Here is a 25,422-nt window from a genome sequence, read left to right on the forward strand (position 1 = left end):
GAAAGAATTAAGACCATAGAGCTGTACTGCCAATAGGCAGACTCAGACAATAGAAATGCAACTGGTAGAGAAGACTCAATGTGATGTCAATTCCCCTTCACTCCTGGGAGGGAAGAAGCAAAAGAAATACCATATTTACTTGAATCTAATGCTCAGCATTTTTGGCCAAATTATGTTGCGAAAATTAAGGTGTAAATTAGATTTGCTGGCACATTTACATTCACCAGCAAATGCTTTTTTTTGGTTTCAAGGTTCTGGAAATTGAGGTGCGTATTAGATTTGATGGTGCATTAGACTCATCAAATGCGGTATTTCCGGTGCCTTCTCTCTCTCTCTCTCTCTCTCTCTCTCCAACCAGCCATGAAGAAGGACGTGCCTCTAAACACTCCAGCATCAGGCACCTGCCAGAAGCAGAAGCTGTTTTTGCTGTAAACACAAGTATTTAACCTGCATTTACTTTTAATGCTATTGCTGCTAAGGACAAATGCTTGACTGTGAGTAAAATATATGTTTTAAACTTACTTTTCAGTCTGTAGCCTGTTTCCTTGATAAACCTAATTTCTTTGCTTTCACTTAACCTGCTTAAGATGGAATTTAAACTCTGCTCAGCCCCACATTTTAAAACTCAAGCAATACGTTGATTCTTTTATCTGTCTGTTAACCCACACATGTGGCTCTGTAGGGGGGTTAAATTTAATTAATTATATCTCCTCACCTGCCTAATAAAACCCATCAAAATATTATTGGGCTTCTGTTGTTTTGCCCATTTGTTCTTTTCCCCTTAACATCTCATCTTGGACTGCCAGAATCTACAAAACCAGCTTGGTTTCTGTTCTGGCCTGAAGACCCTACAACAGACATTCTGTAGGGGCCTATTTATTTGCTTCTGAACAGCTGTTGCAGTTGGAATCTCTGAAAACTTCAAAACTTCACAGTGGGGTGTGTGTTTTTTGTAGCTGTTTATTTGGGGGGGTTCTTATCCCTTTGGAGTTACCAGTAATTTGGCAATTGGGGAGCTTATTTCAAAGCTACAAAACTGAGATCAACTTCATAGTTTTATGTTCACTGATATTCAGTTCTGTCAGAGGGGAAGCGTTTAAAAAAACCCTGAGGTTCAAGGAGTGGAGCTTAAGAGCTCAATGAAGATTCCTGGGGAAGGAGGTGAAGCCTGTCCTTACTAGGTGACTTATCTTCAGCGCAGGGTTCTTTATCTCGGGTGCAGTCAGCCGCTCAATCCCTCCCTCCAAGTGGAAGGAAGTAGAGGATCCTGGAACTGGAAGAGCATGCTGGGAAAAGGGGTCATTAAAATTTTGGGATGGATGTGGGGATATATGGAAATAGATCCTGTGCAAAAAACACCTTGGCTTATAGCTTCCCAATATGAATAGGCAAATCTGTCAATTTTGGTTTCTCAGATGATGCTCAGAGCTGGGGTTTTCTAATGTCACCAAGCTGCAAAAAAATGTGTGTAGGTGGAAACACGACTGGCTGTGATTATCAAATGCAGGCAGAGCTGGAGGTGCCGCTTCCTTTTCTATCCTATCCTTAACTTCTAGTTGGTAAAAGTTAACTATCTCAAGATGATGATGATGATGACGCAAGCAATTATGATAGTATTTCAGACAAATCCATGAAAGAGAGTGTCTACTAGCCATGATAATAAATGGAACTTCCATGCCCAGAAGCAATATACCACATTTCAGATGCTGCATGCAAACCATAGGGAAATATTGCTGGGGATTTTTGTTATGTGAACTGACTTGACTTGTATTCCAGGGACTAATGCACAGATCACAACGCAGCTCTCCACTGTATTGCAAACTATTTAGAATGTTGCAGCACAGTCCTGGGCTCAAAAAATGTATGCCAAAAAGATGCATACCTCAGAAGGAAATGCATACAAAACTGCCTATTTTAGGAGGCAGCACGTCTCTGAATACCAGAGTTGATGTTGCTAGCAGGCTTCCAACAGGCATCTAGTTGGCTGTGAGAATAGAGCGCTTGGCCAGATGGCCTTTGGCCTGATTCAGCAGGGCACTTCTGATGTTCTTATGCTAGGTGGAAATGTGTATTTTAATCTGTTTTCCAGAAAACAGATTAAAACAAACCTATGGACCACCACATGTGAAACTGACTAGGAAAGAAAACAGAAAGATCCGTCCACCTGTAAGGGTGCTTGTGCAGTGGTGTAGGGTCCTGTTGGCTTGCCAGTCATATCTGGCTGATTGGTGGGGGAAGCCAGATGCCAGACTAGATGGATGCCTGAGCAGGGCATTTCTTGTTTTTGACCCACACAGTCTTTACAAATTTTCTTCCACAGCTTAAGAGTTGAAGAAACACCTTCATAAATTAATGTCCTGCAACCTCTAGTTGCATTAGAGCAAGCCTTAGCTCTCTCAGACTTGGGTGAATAATGTTTCATATATCACAGTTTTCTGGCATCTTCAGTGCAGAGCCCTATGTTAACAGTCAGGGAAATGACTTGTGGGCAAATGGTTATTGATTCAGATCAGCACATTACAGTGATAACTTACAGGTTGTCTTCATGACTGCATGGCTCCCATTCCCAATGTATGGTGGGCAGAGGATTCCCACTTGATGTGCACTGGAGGCTCTGCTCTCCTCCTTTTGTGACCAGCTCCAGTTTAGAAAAATCTGTCTCCTTTTCATAAATCCTGGGTCTCTCTGCAAAGAAAAAGCAAATTTGTCAAAGGACCATTTTCTCCAGAAAACTGCAGTTAAGCAGAAGAAAAAGATCGGTGGAAAGAACTTTATGAATCATGCATTCTGCCATCGAGAGCATCCAGGAACTACAAACTGGTCTGAGAAGCCCATGACACACCTCACTGGCCAGGCCCCAGGCACTCTGAATGTTTTTGTCTTGCTGAAATTTGTCTTTGATTTATGACAGTCCACCTATGCCCCCCCCCAAATCAGGATGTTGTACACCAGAGGTTCTAGGACACTTGATTAACTAAAATTATATTCCACTCCTCTGCCCAATATCTAGTTAGCAGGAGCAGATCACAATACAGTGGTGCCCCGCAAGACGAATGCCTCGCAAGACGGAAAACCCGCTAGATGAAAGGGTTTTCCGTTTTTCAATGCGCTTCGCAGGACGAATTTCTTTATGGGCTTGCTTCACAAGACGAAAATGTCTTGCGATTCTTGCGATTTTTTTTCGCTCCCCACCCCCTTTTTCTAAGGCACTAAGCTGCTAATAGCCTTTTAGCAGCTAATCCGCTAATCCCTTAAGCCTTTAATAGCTGCTAATAGCCGCTAAACCACTAATAGCGCTAATCCGCTAATAGGGTTGCTTCGCAAGACGAAAAAACCGCTAGACGAAGAGACTCGCGGAACGGATTCTTTTCGTCTTGCGAGGCACCACTGTACTGTGCTGGCACCCACAAATTTATTTAAAAGTTGAGTCTCAGGAAAGAAATGTTTTATGCCCCCCTCAAGTAGTTTAGTTGAGGAAATGCAGCGATTGATCACATTTTCCCAAGCTCTGTTGTCTTGGTATAAACATGGAATCAGGTAGATGGTGAAAATAAGGAAGCTGTCAGGGTGTTGGGGAAAAGGCCATCACTCAGTGGTAGAACATCTGCTTTGCATGCAGAAGGACCCAGGTTCAATCCCTGGCATTCCCCATCTGAAACCCTGGAGACCTAGAAAACTGCTCCCCCTCAGTGTTAGCTATACTGAATTAGGTAAAGCAATGGTATGAGGCAGCTTCCTGTCTTTCTCCCATCCAGGTACTAACTAGGCCTGACTCTTCTTAGCTTCAGAGATCAGATGAGATTGGTTGTGTTCAGGGTAGTACAGTCGTAGACATCTTCCTGTCTTTCTGTGTGTACTTTTTAAAAGGAGACCTGCATCGTTCCACACAAATGCAGAATTGTATGCAATGTCACTCCCCTCCATTGTCTCCACTGAATACCCACCAAAATATACATACCGCAGGATTAGTCTCAGACATCATAAACTACCTATGAACAAAGCACAGCATGTTCCTATGAGCGCTCATCACAAGAAACACCAGGAGACTTAGTCTCCTCTAATTTTAGTTTCCTCAGAATGAACTCAAAATAAAGAATATTACTTCTTTTTTCTTCCTCCTTCTACTTAAAAAACAAAGAAATAAAAACAAAAGAGGCTGAAGGCTCTCTGACCCCAGAAAAAAGAAATGGTTCTGAGTTCGAGGTGAAAAAAAAGTCACCTCTCATTGTGCATGGATGTTTTCCCCCTATCCCAAGGCTGATTCATAACAGGAAATCGAACAGATGTATCCCTTTTATACCCACAGTTAGAGCTGTCCAATTGGGGGCAGCTGCTGTACTTTCAGCCCTTTCGACAACCTGCGGAACGGTCCACAAATGAAACTTTTTCGTTTTCTTTTCTTTGCTCCACAGTTTTTTCCTCTCTCATCTTATCAAGCAGGCCCCTAAATATGTAAATACAAGCTGTTGCCTTCCACATTCATTTCCCACCCCTGCCAGACAATTTCCTCCATCTTTGAGCTCTGCTCTCATATTACAGAGATAATCAGTTTGATCCTGTGGTTTCAGCCCTGCCTAGGTGCCCTCGTTTCTAAGACCTAGAATGGGGAACCTCTTTGCCTTGGTAGCCACCTGCAAACCTCCAAGGCCTTTCTATATGGTATGGTATGGCTCATTTATATGCCACTTTTAAGCCCAAGCCCCCCAAAGCTGTGAACAACATAGTGTGCATCTCCAGTTAGAACTGGGGTGCGGCACCTCCAGCCTGTGGGGTGAATGCAGTGCCTATCTGCCCATGAAGCAAGGTGAGGCTGTTGCCTCAGGGCAGAAGGCTCTGGGACTGCAGTTCCCTATCCTTGCCTCAATATCCTGAGATTGTCTGGGACTTGATTGCTTAGGACTTTCTAGAATGAAAGGAAGGCATTTGTTTGTATTTCAGAATTAAAAAGAAATATATTAAAACAATTCATTTATATTTCAGGGGGTAACCTTTTAAACTTGTGATTAGGGATTTGGCAAAATCAAAGCAAATGAACATGATATTCCTGTTTTCTCTCTCCCTGAAGGAATCAATAGAACAATTCAAATATCTGTTTTTAGTAAGTATTGCCCCCCCCCCAACTTTAGGGTTAATTAATATAATGAATAGCATGATTCAGAAACCCCTTTATAACTCCAGAATAATTTTTATATGCATTTTGTTATTAAATATTACTCCAACTCTGATAGTGAAGCAAAATGATTCATTGAATAAAATAATAATTTCTGGGGAAACAAATGAGTAATTATTGACTTTAAAATGAAAAATGGGACTATTGAAAACATTTTAATTCTTTATGAAACAGCAACAATGGTGGGTTGTGCACATGCATATAACAATTATGAGGGGCACATTAATTATGAGGCAGAGATAAATAGTATGAGAATGAGTGACTTAAGGAAGTCCTTTGTGGGAGGCATATATAAATCTGTTTTGTTGTATGCTAGAGGGATGTGATTACTGTATAAGGAGTCAATCATAAACTGATAAGAGGTTACCATGGCAGCAACATTTTTAAGCTACTGAATGAAATTAGTGCTTTGCTGAAATATGACACACACACCCCATTTCTGAGAAAGATACTTCCATTTTTCTGCCTCCTTCTCAGTTCAGTTTTAGAATTTCTTTGGAATTTTGATGGGTGGAACACAGGAACACAGAAAGCTGCCTTATACCTGGTCAGACATTGGGTCCATCTAGCTCAGTGTTGTTGAGGCTGAGTTGTCCCTGGTGTCTCCAAGTAAGGCTGGGAAGACCCCTGCCTGAAATACACGAGGGCTTGAATGCTACTAGCCCAGAGATGGGTGGAAGGAGAAATACCAACAAAAGAAGAATGGCAGATGACACCACTGGAGTATGCGGAGATGGAGAAACTGACGGGGAAGATCCGAAACCAGGAAGATCAAGTATTTTCTAAAGACTGGAGTAAATTTGTAATTTATTTAAAAGACCGTTGTAAACAGTTAAAATCTTTGGCACAGATGTTATGACACTTGCAATGTGGAATTATTTATGGTAATGATGGTAATATAATAGATGGATAATGGTAAAGGTAAAGGGATCCCTGACCGTTAGGTCCAGTCATGACTGACTCTGGGATTGTGGCGCTCATCTCGCTTTACTGGCTGAGGGAGCCGGCGTACAGCTTCCGGGTCATGTGGCCAGCATGACTAAGCCGCTTCTGGTGAACCAGAGCAGCGCACGGAAACGCTGTTTACCTTCCTGCTGGAGCGATACCTATTTATCTACTTGCACTTTGACGTGCTTTCGAACTGCTAGGTTGGCAGGAGCTGGGACAGAACAACGGGAGCTCAGCCCATCGCAGGGATTTGAACTGCCAACCTTCTGATTGGCAAGCCCTAGGCTGTTGTTTAACCACCCGCATCCCTGGATAATGGTAAAAGATCCAGCAAATTTAAACTTAAACATGGAACCCATGGAGGGAGGGAAGGAGGTCCAAAGGTTAGAAAGAACCTTTTTATTTTTAATGTTTGAAATGGTTATGTTTCATATGTATAAAATTATCAAAAACCCAATAATAATTATATACAAATATATATAAAGAAATATGTGAGGGTTGCTGCCAGCTGGTGTTCAGCTAGATAGACCAATAATCTGACTCAATATAAGGCAGCTTCCTCTGTGTATATAATCAAACTTGGATTCTTTAGTTTCTCCTTGCAGTGGCTGATGTGTAGCAACAGCCCATTTTTAACGAATTCCAAGATCTAAAAATAACTTGAGTTGCACTTTAAAAATCATGCATCTCCGACGCAAATTTAATAAGACAAGGACTGTGAAAACAAGCTGCTTTTACAAAAAGAATATTTCTTTAAAAGAGTGGGGGGGGGGGAGAGATACAACCTACCACATCCATCTGGTGTGAATTCAGAGCTTACTAAGTGATACACTTGCAAAAAGCTAATGCAAGGTGAACGAGTGTAACCAACATCTTCAGGCACAGAAGTAACACATTGCCACAAATAGCAAATGTATGGATTTAGCATGTTGGATGAATGAAGCAGCAAGCATACAGAGGTGCAACCAGTTCTCTGGCAACGTTCATTTCAGCCCATGACCCCCAAATCCAAGCTAGGATAGCAAATGCCAAAACTGTTTTGACAATAGTCTGTTGGTAACTTTGACGAAACTAGAAAACTGTTCCATCTCTTTTTCAGCAAGTGGGTGTGACTGTTAGGCACTTTTGTAGCAAAGGGTTTATTGCTGTAATTAATTTCCAGTTAAGATGTGTGCCATGCTATCCAAAAACTGATGGTGGTTTATAGATGCATGCCCACTGCCTGATGACAGCAGCACTGGGAGGTGGGCAAGATTACATGTGCAAACCGACGATCACAGGTCAAAAACCGCAGGTGGGCCTCAACTCTCATAAAACGGAGTCAGTTTGCATGTTTGTGTGCAAATCACCAAATGCTAAATAAAGAAGTGATGAAAAGTTGAGCTGACATGCATGTGTAGACAGGCCCTCTGTGCATATTTTCATGCTGTGTGAAAGAATAACAAGGCTGCTGAGCAGTGGGCAGACCATGAAGGGAGTTGAAGGAAAGGAGGACGAGTATCGGGGGATATGGAAAATTCTTCCATCATCAAAGGCATCCAACAACTTCTTCCTCCACTCCCACATTTCCTTAGCTCCATCTGCCAAATCACAGAATAGCGTCAGCTCAGGCTTACTGAGACTGCAGGTGTCTCTTGCATGGTACCCTGCTAGCGTTACAACTCTAGCCAGGCAAAGAACTCCAGTGACACAGCGGGGTAATAGACTTGCCAAGTGATTAACCAGAAGTGTGTTTCTGAATACAATGATGCAGCTCCTCTTTTTTCTGAAGGGGGCAACATGTCAAGGGGCGATCGACACCTGGCAGCAACACTGTTATATTTCTGGCACTAGGCAAGGGTATTTTAGTTTTGCCTGTTATTTAAACAGGAACAAAGGATGCTGCTTTTACACTGTTGGTCCACTTAGCTCAGTGCTAGGTGGGTTGTCCAATCTGACTGGCAACCGCTCTTCAAGGTACCAGACTGGAGTCTTTCCAGGGACTGAACCAGGGGACCTGCTGCTAAGATACAGCCCTCTCTGTTCCAGCATTTCACTGACTTTTTTGTGTTTTGTCTTGGTTTTGTAAACTATTCTAGAAGCTCAGCTGAATGGCAGTGCCCAATTTTAAAAAACAAAATAAGAGAAAAACCACAGTTGCTGTGCTTCTAATGCAATAGTGGAAACCTGTGGCTCTCCAGCTGTTGTTGGACTCAGCATGGCCAATGGTCATGGATGATGGGAGCTGTAATCCAGCAACATCTGGAGGATCTCCACCCTCTAACAGCAGTGCGAGCAGCAGGAAACAGCCAGTGATCATCTTTTTCTCCAAGCAGTGAAAAGCATTACTAGCTAATGTCTGCATGTTAAAGGTAAAGGTAAAGGTACCCCTGCCCGTACGGGCCAGTCATGTCCGACTCTGGGGTTGAGCGCCCATCTCACTTAAGAGGCCGGCGCTGTCCGAAGACACTTCCGGGTCATATGGCCAGCATGACAAGCTGCATCTGGCGAGCCAGCGCAGCACACGGAAACGCCGTTTACCTTCCCGCTAGTAAGCAGTCCCTATTTATCTACTTGCACCTGGGGGTTCTTTCGAACTGCTAGGCTGGCAGGCGCTGGGACCGAGCAACGGGAGCGCACCCCGCCGCGGGATTCGAACCGCCGACCTGACAATCGGCAAGTCCTAGGCGCTGAGGTTTTACCCACAGCGCCACCCGCGTCTGCATGTTAAGTTTCTGTTAAAGGCAGAGGAATATATGTGGGTGTTACCACCCTTCCAAAATACAACAGCTGCCTCTCCTGGCACACTCCTTCCTCCCAAGCCACCCTCCTGCCACAACTAAGGATAGATTAAACCTTTGGAGTTTGCCAATTGCAAATTCACACTCTTCAAACATACTAAACATGCAATGTGAAGTGTTACCCTTGTCTTTGGGTTAAAGTGTTAAAGGGCTTCAGGTCTGCTTTGATGAAAGGTGCAAAAGCTGACCTGAATAACAAAAGAATTTCCCCAGTGCTCCACTTGAGAGAAGAATCAAGGAAGGGTGTTTTTTCCTCCCTTGTTTTATACCTTTCAAATTTGTTGGTTTTCGGCCACATAACTCTATGGCCTTAAAAGAGGATTGGATAAATTCATGGAAGATAAGGCTATCAATGATAGCCATGATGGAGGCTATGCTCTGCCTCCAGTCAGAGGCAGAAAAGCTTTTAAATACCAGTTGTTGGAAACCGAAGGAGTGGAGAGGACTCTTGCTCCTGGCTCTTATTCCTTGTCCTAAACCCTTGGAGAGCTGCTGCCAGTCATTGCACACAGAAGCATCTTTTCTAAAAAACCTACATCTGCTGTTGCAAAAACTTACATGGTCTGCTTCATCAGATGCAGTAACACTAACTAACTGGAGCTTTCTTCCAGTTTTAAATAGCGGGTGTGTTGCATTGCACTGTATGGTTTCAATCACTGGTTTCATTTTATCAAATAGGTTTACATATAAATATAATGCAATAGATGTAAACCAATTTGATAATTTCGTTGTAAAGGTGAAAAACATTATAGAAGTTTCCTAAATAAACATATTAACAACTTTTTAAGAAACAAGAAAATTCTGCTGAATATTCAGATTTTATAATTTGGATTGAGTGGCTGATATCTCAACACCCACCCACCATAAAACCAAAACTTAAATTTTGAAGTCAAATCCGAATGTTTGGTCAGGTTTCTTTTTGCAACTCTTCAAAAGGATGTTTTCTGATTGATGAGTGAAGGTATCACAAATATCTGCCAATTTTTATTACAGGTCCTCTGCTGCAGAGCAGAGAAGGCAGTAAGATGGCTGCAGTCTGTTTGTTCCATTTTGTAAAATGGTTCAACAAAGTTTCCAATTGTTTTACAAACTGAGAATAATATGCAGCTAGCTTCAACTGAAACGCTGCCGTTCCACAAAGCCTTGGAGAAGACCCAGAATATTCTGTTTATTTGTTCTAGGGTGAGAATTAAAAATACCCTTACCAGACCATAAGTAGTTTTTAATCCTCCTCCCCCCCACCTTTGCTTTGTACTCAAGTCTGGAGTAACCATTTTCTCCCATGTTTTTTCTCCTTCTTTCCATTCTTGGCTCACCGGGATGTATAGTTGCCAGCTGTTTGTTAAGATTCCCTTTTGTTCACTCTCTCCCCTCCTCTCTAATATTTCATGACATTTGCTGCCTGAAACTTTGGCTCTCAACAAGAATTTAATCCAACAAAACAAAAACACAGCAACCCACCAGCTTCTTGGACAGCTCTTAATGTGCAAACATATAAAGGAAGAATGGGTTTATATATAAAAAAAGGGGTCCAGTGGCCTCCAGGAGACTCAAAGAGACCTACATGCAAAGCAAGCAAGAGGGTTATATTCCTCATGCCAGATTAAATTCCATCTGTCTGTAGAGTGGGTTGGAAACATGGGTGGCCCAAGCATAGGGCTACTACATGTATCTTTATACAGGAAGTTTAAGGAGGAATGGACTTTGCAACAATCCTTACATTTACGGATCAGTGAATCCATCAATTCTGGTTTACTCAGTTTCTCACATTCCAACCACAAGTTCAGTTTGCCTCATTTCCATATTAACCTGCAATTCCTTTTATATTTTTGTAGAAGTCCACACAAAACTTTGGCTGTTTCTCCTCATATATGCAAACAACCCCCCCCCCCCCACAAATACAGCGATCCATCAAGTGCTTATTACAGTGGATCAAACAATATATAAAATATAAAATGCAAAATCAGAGTCTCTGTAGGGCCAATGGTTATTTATTACTACTGATGAGCTAGGAACTAACAATCGTAAGTCTGAGAGATGTGGCAACATCTAGATATTTGCCATTATAAGAGAACAAGTGAGTTCCGGCACCTCTTTTTCTAGAAAAATAGTACTGAATAGAACATATCCATTATAGTAAAAGTAGTCCTCAATAACCCTCTCTTCCATGAATTTGTCTACTCTTCTTCTAAAAGCATCAAGGTTGGTGGCCAGCACTATATGCTGTGGGACTGAGCTGAATAGTTTAACTATAGGCTATGTGATTAAGCACCTTATGTTGTCTAGGATCATTCAAGAAACTCCTTCATTAGACGGTAAATTGTGCAATACGTTCTTTTCAGCACCTGAAGACATTCTTATTTAGACAATCCTGCCCATAAGTTTCCAAGTTTGCACGAGTTTTAATTTGTTTTTAGTCTGTTCTATTGTGGTATAAACTTTCTGTATGTTTTAAATTACCGTATGCTTGCAAAATTATTGGGGCGGGGTTGTTGCTGCCTTTATCAGTATTAATTCTGTACCTTTATTTCAGATCTTCTTATGATTTATGTGGAAATACTTTAATTTGGTTGCATACTTCTGATGTTTTATTTATTGTTTATGACCACTTTTGTTTTGTTTGTAATTATGTATTTTTTCCATGTTGTTGACTGCCTTGTGCATGGTTTGAACTATGGAAAGGTGGCATACAAATGAAATTAAGTATGCAGGCATACTTGTACTTTTTATGTACTTTTTAATTTTAATGTGGGGTTGTTTTTTTGGTAAACCGCTTTGAGCATTTTTTCTACAATCAAGTGGTGTATAAATTTTCTCCAAGGTTTGCCATGTCAAAATGTTGTAGTGACAGTAAATGCCACATCTGCGAGGACTTACAAGTACTTAACGGATCCACCAGTAATGATGTAGACCACACTTCCAGATATTCTGGACTTCAACTCCCATAAGTCCCAGGCAGCATGACCAATGGCAAGGAGTGTTTACAACTTCCATTGAGCAACATCTGGAGATCTGCAGGTTACGCCACCTTCCATACTACATAAATATGGGAGCACTGCATGCTAGGTGCACACAGGAGGCAGGTAATATGTCAATTTCAGTCTCCCTCAGCATCTTGTTTTTCCAACCTTAAGTTCCATTCTCTACATTTCCACACCACTTTGAAATTAATTTATCTTTTAAAAAGTCCTCATGAAAAACCACCAGCATTTTAGTTTAAATTTCTCCTACTATACTGTTTGTGAGCAATTTTGCCTAATGCACAAACACACGCGTAAGGAGCCACCCTATTCTTCTGACTGTATATTTTTAGAACTGCTTTTAATCTTGCATTTTTATATTGCTGTAACGTGCCCTGGGACCTTGTGGTGAAAGGTGGGCAAGGAATATTGTCACTCCTCTTTCAGTTACTTCCTTGACCCACTTCTACAACTGGAGGATGTCACTATATCTTGTAGCAGTCAATGTAAAGTAGAGAGGAGTTTTAAGAACACCATGATATCAGGAAATTAGTCAGTTCTAGCAAACATTATACAGCAGCAGGTCAGGAAGATTCTGTGAGCCTCATGTTGCAATAGCCACATATGTGTTTACATCACGGTTAGTTTATCCCTAACAAAACACATTCATAACAAGAATAGTCATATTACTATTCTTGTTATTGCTGTTATGATTATGATTACTGTAAGTCACATCACAGGGAAAATAAATCAACACCAGAGATTCCTTTTCGGACCATCTTTTTTGGAAGAGCAATCTGTTGCTAAAACGTATGAAGCACCTGTTGTTAATTTCTCTCATGCCCTCTACGTGCAGAAATATTTCCTCAGTATATGAATTATCAGCATTCTTTGAGCTGGAACGGTTGCGATAAGCAACATATTTACAGTAATTGCAATAATGATCCCAGTTTAATTCATGCCACCATGCTGATGCATGACAAAAGAACAACAGAGAGCACTTGGGCATGAAATCGTAAACAAATACAAATACGAAAAAGCTTGCAAAAGCATTAACGGAGATGAATTGAATGGATTGTAGCCAGCACACAAGAAACCCTTTTGTTAGCTGCCTGTGAATTTCATGCCAACTGATTTGTGTTTGCATCCCTAGTTACGGACAGTCAATTCTTTAACTAGAAAATAATTCTGTCTTGCACACAACAGCATTTGTACACATACAAAAAAATCCGTTAGCCATAATCCACACGCCATCCAACAAAACTAAACAAAGCCATGAGACAAAATGTTGATATATCAAAATCAAACGGGATTTCTTGCCCTGAAAAACTTTGATGGAAAAAACTTTGGCAGCAGAAATACAAGCACTGCATCAGATCTGCAAATAAGACCCCCAGTCCTATGAGATGCTGAATTAAAGCAGAAGCTCAAAAGAATGGACATAGCAGACCTTGCCTTTCTTGTTTACTGAATTTATTTGTCAATGTGTTAGTTGCTTTTCTAGTTACTGAATTATTGAAGTGATGTAAAACAATTTCAAAACGCTACCCCAACATTAAAAGCCATGCAGTGGTGTCAAGATGAATTAGCTCACCCAAATTCCCAAAACCATCTTTTCCCAAAATCTATCAGATATTTCCTGGATACTTGGCTATACACTGGTGTCTGTATTTGGCATGCTATGGCAGAAGCGGTGGGAACCTTTTTCAGTTTGACAACCACACTGCCTCATGGGCAGCCTTCCAGAAACTGTGAGCCAGTGGGGGGGGGGGGAGAGAAGCAAAAGTGGGTGGGGCAACAGATGCGACTCTTATTTATTTTTATTCCAGCCATGCAAAAGTCAGAGCTTTATACATCCGCACACCTCTCTGTCCAGGCAAGCAAGAGGCAACATCAAAGTTCAAAGACACTTCTCAGCCTGGCAAAAGCACTCCGGAGCAATAGAAGAAAGCAGTGGGCCTGGGAAATCTTGAGGGCCTGACAGAGAGACCTATAGGGCCACATTGTCCCCTGGACAATGCTTAATCCCCTCTCACATATATCTTGCCTGCCCTTCAAGAAGCTCAAGGCAGCATATGTGGTTCACCCCATCTCCATCTTATCTTCACAACAACCCTGTGAGGTAGGTGAGACTGAGACTGTGGGAATCGGCCCAAAGCCACCTAGTGAGCTTTTTTGGAATTTGAACCTGGACCTTTTCAGTCCACACTTCCGCTTATCCCACGCCTAGAAAGCATGGGTCCAAGCAGTTTCCCACTTGCCCCATACTATGTAGGCATGGGTCTGAGAAGTTTTGGCTATGCCCCACTGCTTTGCCCTGGAAAACTTCTCTGTAGCACTAAATCGGATAACCCAATTGCTGATTGCTCCATTTTAGTGCTAAACTGAGTGTTTCCCCAGGGGACAGTGCTGGGTCAAAGGGAACTGTGGATGGAGCCCTAAGTCCAGCACTCTAACCACTACAACACATGAGCTCTGTGTCATTTATTATACAGTAGTACCTCGGGTTAAGAACTTAATTCATTCTGGAGGTCCGTTCTTAACCTGAAGCACCACTTTAGCTAATGGGGCCTCCTGCTGCTGCCGCACCGCTGGAGCATGATCTCTGTTCTCATCCTGAAGCAAAGTTCTTAACCCAAGGTACTATTTCTGGGTTAGTGGAGTCTGTAACCTGAAGCGTATGTAACCCGAGGTACCACTGTACTGAAATAATGATAGTAATAACAGCTATAGCAGCAGGGGCAGGCAGTTTCTTGGATATATGCCACATGTTTGTACATCAATTATACAAAGCATTTGGCCAGAAACTGCTTGCCATTCTCCTTTGCCCTGGAAACCAGAAACAGAGGAATAAGCTGGTTAGTTATTTAGGTCTAATAGGTGCTTACCTAATACATCCAGCTCGACAGTGTGTTGTTCATGGACATTATGCTTAGTGTTGCTCAGGGTTATGGTGTAATTCCCAGCATGCTTTGGTTTCACGTCCCTTATGATAAGCCTGTACTTCACTGGATCTAGTTCATAGCAGTCACTGTTCGCACTGGTCAGCTTCTTGCCATCCTTGTACCTACAATGTCCAGCAAGAAAGATACCAATTGAAAGACAGAGTAGAGGGGAACAAGGGCAATCCCATAATAGAGTTACTGAGACTTATTCTTCTTATTCTTTATTAACGTGACTTCTATGCAACCCCTTAATTAAAGTTTTCTGGGCAATGTACACAAAAATGGTTCAAAACAAACAAGTGATTGGGAATACCAAATGCCAAAAAAAAACACACCACAGCACAGATTTAAGCACTGCAATTAAGCACAGGCAAGCCTGAGTAGACCTGCAAAGAACTGCTGTTAGATTGTTATGCTTTCCTCTCCCCCCTGCATCAGAATTCTCCTTCTATCGGTTCAAAGTACCTCCTTGGTTCTTACCAGGTCACTATGGGGCGGGGGACAGCTTGAACCTTCCAAGACAATTTCAGCATCTTTTGACCTTCGACAACTTCATAGGGATTGGTTTTCTTAAAGGAAACTTTGATGAAAGCTTCCCCTTAAAATAAACAAGAAAAATTGCAGGCATGAATCTCAAATTTGCTTTTTTGCAAAACAATAGTAACACAACGGATAATAAAAGCTGTGGAACAGAATGCAAGAGTCCCACAAGCAGAAAGCAAGCAGATGGACTGGCCAGCCAGAAGCTAGTATAAAGTAAGAATAGGAAATGATGCTGCCATTTGAAACATGTGCTTCATTTTTTAATTAATTTAAACCTGCAGTAGATTTTGATCCCTAAAGGACACATGATTAAACTATTTGGAGAAAGGAATTTACAACATCTGCCTTCCCCACCTTCTGTTGAGCTTTTACCAGCTCCAACGTTCAATATCACTTGGTGGCAGTAGCCATAAGATATGGTGTTACGACTTCCTGGGTGCTGGATTTTCTACTGATACACACAGAAAGAGCCATGGTGGCTTCAGGGAGCTATAAGGACAAGGGCCCCTCCCCTCATGAGTGCAGGGATTGTGGTGCCGGGACTGGGTGCCTCTGGCAATTTCAAGTTATTATTTCTTCCCATCAAACACTCAGTTCTCCACACTTCCACATCCGTCTGGAATTGTTTTTTGAAAAAGCAAGTCCTTGTGGAAATTCACCAGCATTTGCAAGCAATTTTGCCTAACAAACATTTTTTTGCAAAGCATTTTCTGATTATAAAATGCATTTTGTATACTATTTTCACTAATTATGCATTTTTAAATGCATAGTTTACTCTAGTACATGCATTTTTTAAAAAAACAACAAACCAAAAACCAAAACATTACTTGGCTAGAAAATTGCATTGCAAGATTCAAAGAAGTGTGGATTTCAAAGGTTGGCTGTGTGTCAGTTCCCATATTGCAGTGTTGGCCAAACGTGGGTCTCCAGATGTTTTTGGACTACAATTCCCATCATCCCTGACCACTGGCCTGTTAGCTAGGGATGGTGGGAGTTGTAGTCCAAAAACAGCTGGAGACCCAAGTTTGGCCAACACTGCCATATTGTTTCAGAAAGTGTGAATTAATTAGGTTTGCCTATAAATGTGAACTAGAGCAAATTTCTCCCCCATCGTTAGTGTGGTGCTGTTCCAAGGTAAGTACATAAATTGGTTGGGGAAGTAGTTTGAGTCTGATCACTTCGCAGGTGGGAGCTGGAAACTTGTGGTTGATTACTAGGGTGAAAAGACAGATCCTCAGCTGTAGAGGATAACGCTATGAATGTGAACAAGTGATTAGGTGAAGGATGTTAGGCTTTTATTGATGTTGGTGCGGTCCTAGATTAGATTTGCTTTTAGTCTTGCAGCTAGGTTGCCAATGTTGTGGGGTGGTCTATTTGTATATGCTTCCAGGGGGTTGTTGGGACCAGTAGCTGATTATAATGAAGTACAGCGGGTTTGCAGTTGTGCGCGAGCCCAACAGCTGGCGAATACGTACAGGTGTAGTTTGATTGAAGTATAGGTGTGTTTTTGGATGTGCAATTTTGTGGAGGTATTGGGTGAATGGAATCCTATTTTATGGATTTTGATGCTTTAATTGCTTTATATACTGTCTGTTAATTTTGTTCTTTATACCTGCTTTGTGAAAACTTTTTTCTGATGAAAGGTGGTGTATACTTGAAATAGCAACATTTAGGCAGCAGAGGCATTTTCAAAATGCCCACCCTGAGCAAAGGAGGCCAGCTGTTGGAATGCATCATTCAGCTGCTCTCTTTGCAGATGGGTACTCTTTTAAACTGTTGAATCAATGAATTTCTCACAGTACATAATTAGTTCTTTTATGACACATACTGTTTGGGAACAACTGCTTTAGATCAAAGGCACACACACAGTCAAACAAAGATCTCCAAAGGGCAAATATCCCTTTCTGTACTATTCTTTTTTTAAAGTGTGGCGCCTGTCAATGTAACAACATGTCACAGAAACCCCTGGAGTTTCTTGAATGCCGGCTGATGCAATCAGAAATATCGAGTGGTAAATCATTTCCTTGACTTTAGGCTGCATATATGTGTCAGTGAATGTTTGTGATGTTGATTATGATACAGTTGGGGGTCAGTGAAGTGCTGTAAACTGATTGCTGGAGTGGACAGGTGGACTCTGCCTCCACAAAAAGAAGTTGCTACTTTCTAACCAGTGTAGATAGATAGATAGGTAGATAGATATCATACGTACTGTATACAGTGATGTTGGCCTCTGATTTTAATTGTGTTGTATTGGCAATTATGCCTCTGCATACATACAACCCTTTGTTTTCCATTGTAACATTCTTGATGACCACATTAGAAGAAGCTTTATACACTGGCTCACTTAGGTCGAATGTATTTTCAGCCTTGGTTTCCTAAAGGGAGCAGAGTGGAGACAGAAAAAAAACCTGCTATAAGGCCAATTCAGAACAGCTCAGACAGAGAGTAACACATATCCAGTCAAGAACAGTGAACTACAAAGGCAAATCTTAGATTTCCTAAAAGTTTCCTCCTTAGAAAGCCATGAATCCAACAATGTAAAGGCTAAATCAGGTGAGTCCTCAGACTCTTGGTTCTGAAATATGACTTTTACAAGCTCCACCCTCATGGAATTTTAGTGAACATGAATTATTAAAATGAAAAATTGGTATTCAATTGCAAAATGGTATTCAGTCACAATGCTATTTGGACCCTCAATATTAGTGCAACTCATTCCTATAACAATGACAGAGTTAACTACTAGTGATGGTTGTGCATTGCAATGTAGGATGGGGTAGAATCAAAATTCAGGCCAGAACCACAGTTTGGGAGGGAATTTCCTCCTGAGTGGACACAGGACTTGCCACTTTCTGATGGGTTTGGGGCCTGTGTCTGAAACAGCATGAGAGGTGGGCCTAGCATGTGCCTTTGTGTGCAAGATGCCTTGATGGTGGGAGGCAGGTGGTGCAAAGACAACATAACTCTCCTATGCTGTGCTGAAGGCCTCAGAGCAAATTTGGCAAGGCTGAGCAGCACATCCAAAGCACATCTATGAGCCATGCTAGATCTTCTCTCAGATGCTCAAAAACATCTAGTGAGGCAAAGGGTGGTGGAACCATTAGTCCATTTGCTCATCAGCAGCCTTAGGGCAGTGGTATCTCCAGGTCTTTCTGTCTGTGACCCAAATCCTCTAAGATGGAAAGGGAACAAGGCCGTCTTACCCATAGGCACTAGGGGTGCGGGGCATCTGGGCGCCGGGCTCTCAGGGGCACCAGGCTGAGAGTCCGGGGCCCGAGAATTGAGTCTGGGGAAGAGCCCACCCGTTGGTAGAGCACCGCGGCGGGCTCTTCTGCGGGCAGCTCTGTGCCACGAGTTCGAGGGCGACTGAACCAGTGAGATGCTGATACAGCCAGCAGGCTCCGCCCTCCTGCGAGCCTGGGACTGAACAACCGGGGGGGGGGGGGTACCGGGTGGATCTTTGCACCCGGCGCCACATATGCTTAAGACAGCCCTGAAAGGAAATGACTGCAACAAAATTAGTATATCAGGGGATTTTAACCCAGGCTTTATTTTTCTGCATACCCTCCCCACCATCTTAACTAAAAACACAATCTTAGTAAACAACTCATGAGAATGGACTGCAGATATATGGTTTAATCTGCTGAGCTATGAACCCTTCTGAGGGCTGTTTCACTACTCATACATATGAGGCTGCTCTCCTTTTTATTGTTTTGACATTGGAAAGATGCTTGAAGCAGCTTCAAAATACAGTACCTGTAGCACACAAGGTAAACATGCTTGTTAAAATGGTACCGGAAGTGACCTTATGCCACTTCCTGTATAATTCTATGCACAAAGGGCCATTGTACATACAATGTACCTCCATCAGTATAAAATGGGGCAGCCATTTTGTTGTATGTAGAATGAACCGTTGTGCATAGAATTACACAATAAGTTGTTTCCTGTACCATTTTGAAAAATGTTTTCTTTGCTGTGCAGCTGATGTGCTGGGCTTTGAAGCTACTCCAATAAGATTTACAGTGTTAAAACAAGGAAACAGAAATTCACCTCATAAGTTCTCCACATCTGTGCATGGGGGGAGGGGTTATGACTTTTTCTTTTTCTTTTTAAGGATTTGTACAGAGTTATCCCCCCCAAAATGCACATGGGAACAGACAGGACATACTTTAAGACAGCCATGTGTGGAATCAGAAGAGAACAAACTGAGGCAGATTTATCCATCCCTAGACATGATGCTGGATTCTTCCATAGAGCTTTGCTCAGTGGTAGAGCAGTTCCAGGTAGTTCTGACAGAGACACCTGTCTGAAACCCTCACGGAGGCTGCCCGTCATTGTAGACAATACTGAGCGAGATGGCTTCATAGTCTCACATGATATAAGACAGCTTCCTATATTCCTATGTACATTAGCTCTCTCTGCAAACATGTAGAATATGTTATGCCTTTAAATTTACTCAGGATGTTCAGTGGAGCAGCCATAATCATTTCTCTCCCCATCAAAATGTACTACCGCCAACCCAAATATTTCTGTGCATTCCTAGCAATTCTGAACTGATGCTAGAAAGCAGGCAGATGCTGTTGGGCTCCCCCAGTCAGTGCTAGCCCACAGAAGCAGTGGTCAGGGATGATGGCAGTCCAACAACATATCTGACATCATAATTTCTTTGATTGGATACTGAGCATTTGAATGCTCGCTCAAAAACTATTTGAGGAAGTGAGGACAGAGATTGCTAGCACACAACAAAACTTCTGACTGGAATCTTTTGCATTCAGCAGAACCAATAACTGTCCTTGATCCAGGGACAGATGTGATTTACTTACAGTCCTTCCAGGAATTGTCCATACAAATTCAATGCGTCCATTGAAAAATGTCTCCGCACTGCATTCCAGGTTAAGGTTGTCTCCAACCACCAGCTTTTGGGGATTTGTTTTGAGAACCAGGTTCTGTATCCTTTTCTCTGGAAGACATAGCAAGCCAATAGCCAATATCAAAATCCAAACAGTGGCAGATGTCAAATGCAGATTATCAAGTATCTGGCAAATATTATAATACAATTATCGATAAGAAAAATAGCCACAATCCAAGACTTCTGAAAGGTTAAAATAGCAAAAGTCTAAAAACAGATTAAAACTTGCTTCAGCTTTCTAAACCTCTGGGTAGGCTTGTCTAAATGAAAATGTTTTTAGCAGGTGCCCAAAAAAGTACAGTGAAGACACCTAACTGAGGCAGATTTAGGGTAGCATAACTGATTCAGTCGCACGGGGGTGCCACAAGGTGACGCCACAAATATGATTTAGAATGGAGTGTGAGAGGTAGGGGGCACCACATATTGACATCACACAGGATCCCACTGAAATCTGTCCAAGATCTGCCACTGTCAATAGGCAGGGAGTTCCAAAGTGTAGGTGCTGCCACACTAAAAGATCATCAGCAAAATATCCAAGTATTTAAGCAGCCTTCCCAAACTGGGTGTCCTCCAGATGTTTTTAGACTACAATTCCTATCAGTCCCAGTTGGAGTGCACCAGATAGGGAGATGCTGACTTAAAGGATATCTGGAGAACTTCTGACGCCCGGCTCTGCAAGGTAAAACTTTGGGCAGCATTTGTGGAAGCATCTTAATTTGATCTGTAATTGAAATTAGGGTTCACAAATACTATGCTCCAGTGATGTCAGCAATGGGAGCGCTGGTTTTCAGTGTCCGCCCTAAGGCAGTGCTGCTTACAATGAATACTGTACAGGATGGGATCTGCTTCCTCCTCACATCCCTACAAGCTACTCACCTACTTTCTGTGTCACATAGTAGGATGTGTATTCGTCTCCCCTGACCATAGCAACACACTTGAGCATGCTACTGAAGAACTCATAGGTAGGCGAAGTGACCACAAATCCTCTCTTGGGGTCCCATTCCATCTTCACAGACCGCACAGCACTGCTGGAAGGATGCTGAGGAAGTTGAGAGGTAGATGTGATGCTACACCTGACATTCAAAACCACCCCAACAGTTATTTATTTATTTATTCATTCATTCATTTATACGTTTTATTTATGAAACACTTTTCATGAAACATCCCAAAGCGATCACCTATATATCATCAAGTATGAAAACATAGAAACACAATTTCAAATCCAATGCACATACACACTGTGGATAAGAATCTCTACCTAGGAGGCTTGTTGAAAAAGGAAAAGATGATGAAAAGATTACAGGTATGGGAGGGAGTTCCAAGAGGCAGGTACTGCCATGCTAAAAAAACCCTGATCCCACATCGTACAGAACAGACCTCCTGATGGGATGGTATCTGCAAGAGGTGATCCTGCAAAGGGCAGAGATAATTCTGGGAGCCGTAGTTTGTTAAGTGTGTTGAAAGTTGTTAGGAGGCCCTCTATTCCCCTCACAAAGCTAAAATTCTCAAGAGTTCCCTCTGAGGAGGGACTGATTATCCTTGTGATCGGGGATCGTTTTTCTGTCCCTTTGTAGAGTTGGCCAGTATCTGCACATGCGCACACACCCTTCTCTGTCCTCTACCCAGGCAAGACCTCAAGGGTACAAATTCATTCAAGAGCATGCATGCAAAGTAGAAAGGCAAGAGGGTGTGGCCTGAGGAGAGTTCTAAGGGCCAAATGGAGAGAACTGGAGGGCCAACCTCATTCAACACTCCTCATCCTTGTTCTGTATTATTAGCAGGGTTTTCCCCCCATGGTGGTGAATAGCCAGAATGGCACCATGTGACAGAGCACAGCACCACATGCTTTGGTTGGTCCCTATTTAGTGAATGAATCAGCCTTCACAAAGAGTCATGCCCCTGCCCTCGTTTCTCCAGTGTGTTAAGTTTTATACTGGGGATGATGGGGATGTTGAAAAGATTGGATTTTAAGCTCAAATCGTAGAACAAATCATGTGAAGTTAGGCTCTTTCCTTGAGCATTAGCAGTCTGCACACTTCCCCATAAATATTTAAAGGATATGGAGTGCAGTCATTTTAAAGTATAATGGAAACATAAGAAAGGTAATTTATGAGGGGGAAAGTACATTCCTACAGGAATAATACAATGGAATAGAGTTGAATATTACGGCTTTGTGCTTGAGTATCCCCCAGTGGTCAAGAAAAAGAATAGGAAGGAATATCTGCCTTTTTAAGATGGCCCCACATATTAAAGTTATTCATTATAATAAAATATTTTAACGACAACAACAAAAGGGTAGAATCTACCCAACCACTCGAAAAGACCTTGTGGCATTTCCCCCCTCTCTCCTTCAGCTTTATCAGTGGCCAGTTATTAATTTTGGGTGAGGATATTCTAAATTCGTCCGATCAACGGACTCCTTCCTTCCGCGTCCCCTCAAACTTCCTCTGAGTACAGGAAGCAGCCAGCATGGCTCTACACGCTTCCAGGCCAGGCCAAAACAGCCACTATGGTATTTCCTTAAATGGGAACAGAACGAAGGCGCCCAAGGTAAACACTCGCTCACTCACACACCTCCATGAATAGGTTCATCATCTTTACTGAGGATGTCCGGAGGCACCTTCCTTTTGCGGTATGATTTCCAGCCCTGCCCATTTGTCCCCTTTCAAAGAGGAAGTATGGAATATTTGGCCTAGATTTTGTAGCAGCTCGAAGTGGAAACATTTCGTTTATCTACTCAAAAGGGTAGTAGGAAGAAGGTCCCTTCAGTTCCAATAACAAGAAATGACCAGCTAGAAATCTGAGACAAAGCCAGGTAAAAGGAAGGTTAAGACTCTAAAAATAAGGTATGTAATGTCCAGTTGCTCAAAGGTAGTCACAAGAAACCTTCTTATGCCACTGGTCAATATTAATCTTTGTACAGTTCCAGGGGCAAGGGAGAATGATTCTGGCCATGAACCAGATGCACCCCACATCTCATCCCACCCTTTGGGTCCCTTCAAGCCAACAGTTTTTCACTGGGATACAACTGTGAGGGTGATATTGTGCAACTGTGCATCTGCTGCTCCTTCCTCTTACAAGAAGACCAAAGCAGATGGGATACTGTCTGAAGAAACTGGTACTCTTTGCAAATATGCAAAACATAGTCCATGAGTTTTGCAAATTGCATATATGAAATTTTGGGGATGCAGCTGCCTTTTGAAGTTTGATAATTTAAATAGATGTAAGGCGGTGCTTGCAGTTCAGCTGTGTATTGACATTATTTGCATTCTTTTGTAGGGACTACTGGGGTCTTCTTGCCTTTTGCATTCCTATGAAGAAACCCAGAAATGAAGCCCTAATTGGAAACTGTCTGCTGATGATGAAGTGTAGAGTTGCTCCTCCTCTCACTTTTTTCATGTTATCTCACCCTGCCTTCAGCTTAACTGGAGCCATCCTGTACTTCAGAAAGAATGTTGTAAAGCTGGAAAGGTGCAGAAACAGGCAACCAACATGACCAAGTTCATAACAACTCCTCTATGAAGAAATGATTAGAACATCTGGGGCTTTCTGGTTTTGGCCTCCTCTGCAGGGGCGTCTTTCCCATTTGGCTTAGTGGTACCCTGCGCCACAGCGCCTGTGCATCAGGGGCGCTGGGCTCAGGCGCCCAGCAGCAGGTGTTTCATTTCTTTCTGACCGTGCTGCTTACAGTCTCTCTCTATCTCAGCAGGAATATCTGTCCCCTAATGCTCATAACTACCTCCAGAACATTTATATTAACCCCCACATCTAACCTATGAAGCTTTTATCAACTTAAACCCTTAGTTTTCATCTCTTCCTAGTTTTGTAACTTGACTTTGGTATAGTTTTACATGGTTACCATCTTCTTTGGACTCAGCTAAAATCAGTCAAAAAACAGAGCTTTGTATGTGTTACAAACGTGCAGGCATAAATTGTATATTTGCCTGTTGATGTGACGTTGAGACTAAAAATTAACTGAAACTCATTCTTTATTACCTTCAACTGGATTCTTAATTGTGGATTATGAATACACCTTGGCTGGAGTGGTTTAAAGAAGATTGAGTTTGTCTTCAAAGTACGTATTTTTATAGACAAGGGTCATCTGGCCCACATACCCCCCCTGAAATGGAATAAGGCAGCACACACATTCACTGGTTCCATGGACGGAGCCCAGCTGGAGGGGTAGCTGGGTTTTATTCTAGCTCCACCAACTCTGGGAGCTGATGTGATTTCAAAATTTGCAGAGAACAAAGTTACGAAAAAAAGGATTTTAAGTGCTTATGCTCAAAATGTTAAGTAAATAAACCAGAAAATAACACTTGCAACAGTAAGTATCTTATTTTTCCTTCTTTAATAATTTCAATGTGGTGGTGGTGGGGTTTGACAAAAAAAAAAATCCACAGAGTACCACTTGCTATGCCACTGGGTCAACAACTCTGGGAAACGGGGGGGGGGGGGGGCACCAGGGGGATCTTTGCACCACGGCACCGGATATGCTTAAGATGGCCCTGCTCATCTATCTGCACTTTCGTTTGACATGTATTTTGATCATATCCTGTCCCAATTAATTCTCCCAGGTCTGAGGGCTTTTTTCATTGTTCTGTGGCTGTGCCTTGGGAAAATCCAATCTGGCCTGCTAAATCAGATCTTATCAGATTCACAGAAAATCTGAGGGGGGATTTTGCTTAACCGAGTTACCTTAGATTTTCACAAGGCACAGCTGCGGAACAATGAGAAAAGTTCTCTGACCCAGGAGAATTCATCAGCACACAATGAAATCAAAATACGGGTTAAGCAAAAATGTGGATGAGCCCTGAGGGAAAAAAGGGCGATTTAAGGGAGATAGGATACAAGTGAGTATGGTATGGAGAAAGTGGCTAGAGAGACTCTTTTCTCCCTCTCTCAAAAAACTAGAAGCCAGAGAAGTGTAATAAAGCTGGATGGTAGGAGATGAAGACAAAAGAAAGTACTTAATCGCACATCACATAATTAAACTATGGAATCTGCTTCCAGAGGCACTATCAATTTAGGATGCTTTCACACTAACCTGTCTGAACCCTAAAGTTTGTGTTTTTCTCAATCTGGAATCATTCATGCTCATCCTCAGCATGCTGCTTTCAATCTAGGTCCGTAGTGTTGTTTTCAAAAAGCTAAAGGGCTGGATCAGGAA

At 42.2% G+C, this 25,422-nt stretch overlaps 2 protein-coding genes across 9 annotated transcripts in view; one reads left to right on the plus strand and one right to left on the minus strand.

The window, feature by feature from the left end:
- LOC310669944 (craniofacial development protein 2-like) overlaps positions 1-25,422 on the plus strand; it is a gene marked incomplete at its 3' end in the record, with an annotated part of 710,849 nt that overhangs the window by 258,485 nt on the left and 426,942 nt on the right. The window lies entirely within an intron of this gene.
- Positions 1-25,422, minus strand: part of LOC310669435 (vascular endothelial growth factor receptor kdr-like) — a 231,540-nt gene that overhangs the window by 88,007 nt on the left and 118,111 nt on the right. For all 8 annotated transcript variants that reach the window (XM_083423419.1, XM_083423417.1, XM_083423424.1 and 5 more), the window contains 6 exons: positions 21,129-21,291; positions 20,167-20,303; positions 17,556-17,721; positions 15,284-15,401; positions 14,747-14,925; positions 2,535-2,685 (listed from right to left, as the gene is read on the minus strand). In XM_083423419.1, the coding sequence (XP_083279545.1) occupies positions 2,535-2,685; positions 14,747-14,925; positions 15,284-15,401; positions 17,556-17,721; positions 20,167-20,303; positions 21,129-21,291 (914 nt within the window). The remainder of the gene's footprint in view (positions 1-2,534; positions 2,686-14,746; positions 14,926-15,283; positions 15,402-17,555; positions 17,722-20,166; positions 20,304-21,128; positions 21,292-25,422) is intronic.

This window comes from Podarcis tiliguerta (genome assembly GCF_965153285.1).
Source record: "Podarcis tiliguerta genome assembly, chromosome: Z".
In the NCBI taxonomy this organism is placed as follows: domain Eukaryota; kingdom Metazoa; phylum Chordata; class Lepidosauria; order Squamata; family Lacertidae; genus Podarcis; species Podarcis tiliguerta.